General features: G+C 62.8%; 1 protein-coding gene across 1 annotated transcript in view; it reads right to left on the bottom strand.

Annotated features, from left to right (window-relative positions):
- Positions 1-1,180, bottom strand: part of RNF215 (ring finger protein 215) — a gene marked incomplete at both ends in the record, with an annotated part of 2,232 nt that extends 1,052 nt beyond the window's left edge. The window contains 3 exons of the mRNA XM_010081477.1: positions 248-302; positions 946-1,031; positions 1,109-1,180. Of these exons, the coding sequence (XP_010079779.1) occupies positions 248-302; positions 946-1,031; positions 1,109-1,180 (213 nt within the window). The remainder of the gene's footprint in view (positions 1-247; positions 303-945; positions 1,032-1,108) is intronic.
- Between the last annotated feature and the right edge of the window lie 52 nt (positions 1,181-1,232).

The following is a 1,232-nucleotide window of genomic DNA, read 5'->3' as shown; positions in this document are numbered from 1 at the left end:
GGGGGGGCCCCACCGCGCTGGGCAGATCACACGTGTCAAGGGGAGGAGGAAACGCGGGCAGCTGCCAGATGACCCGCTCCCATGGAGCGAGGCTCTGGGGAAACCGAGGCACCGGCAGCTTCAGCAGCCTTTGGGGGCTGGCTGCTGTCTTCCCCGTCGGTTGGGGGGGTTTGGCTGGTGCAGCCCTGCCCCTGCCCTCCCACCAGGAGAGAGAAGAGGAGGAGGAGGAAGAGCAGGATGTACGTACCAGGTTCTCCAGCAGCACCGCCTGGTACGTGATCTTCGCCGTAGCCTGGAGCCCCCTGTGAGAAAAGGTCAGAGGAGCCTCAATCCTGCGGGCACAGCAGGATCCGGCCCACAGCACCCCAGTGCCGGGGAGCCCCCACCTTTCCCCCAGGGATGGACTGAGCCATGGGTGAGAGGGGCCACCAGGGCAAAAGAAACACACAGGTGGAGGTGACAGCGAATGTCCCCCTTCCCAACCATGCCCTGCCCTCCAAGCGACCCTGCACAGGTCTGTTCCTCCCAGCACTGTGCCTCAGTTTCCCCATCTGCGACACCACTGCAGTGATGCTAATTTACCAGGCAGAAGCAGAACCGAGTGGGTCCTAACGCTGTAGGTGGCGGGGCTAAACCCCAGCAAAGGCGGGGGGCATGCTAGTGTTATGATAACCAGCTGATACCCAGCCCGTCTGGCTAATTTACACTGAGAGTCCTAAAGGGTTTGGCCAAGGCTGCCGTCAGCCTCTGCCAGTGTGTGGGAACCCATGGAAAGGCTCAGGCCCCTAGGAAGGAGTGGATCTGACCTACACCTTCCCTGGAGACGCGTGTCCCAGCCCCAGCTGGCCTCCACACAGCGCAAGCTCCAAACCAGCCCAGGGGAGCAGGCAGGCAGGTGCAGAGCCGCAGCTCTCGCCCAGCCTCTCCCATTGCCCCAGCCCATACCGCAGCAGCGCTCCCAGCAGCTTGGTGACGTTGTCTGAGGACTGGATCACGATCACAGGCTTGGCAAGAAACTGGGAAACATCCAGCTGCACCGGAGAGGAAAGCAACAGCCGTCAGCAGGGCATGAGACCGGCTTGGGGACCCACTGCTGGGACTCTCCTACCTCCCGGATGGCGTTCTGGTTCAGCGCCAGGATAAGCAGGGCCGATGCCCCCAGCACCAGGGCTCGCTTCATCTGCGGAGACAGATAGCACAGGCTCGGAGGAGAGGACGGCCAGGAGAATGGG

The sequence above is a fragment of the Pterocles gutturalis genome, unplaced genomic scaffold (genome assembly GCF_000699245.1).
Source record: "Pterocles gutturalis isolate BGI_N339 unplaced genomic scaffold, ASM69924v1 scaffold28734, whole genome shotgun sequence".
Taxonomy (NCBI): Eukaryota; Metazoa; Chordata; class Aves; order Pterocliformes; family Pteroclidae; genus Pterocles; species Pterocles gutturalis.
This window is presented reverse-complemented; position numbering and strand designations above follow the sequence as displayed.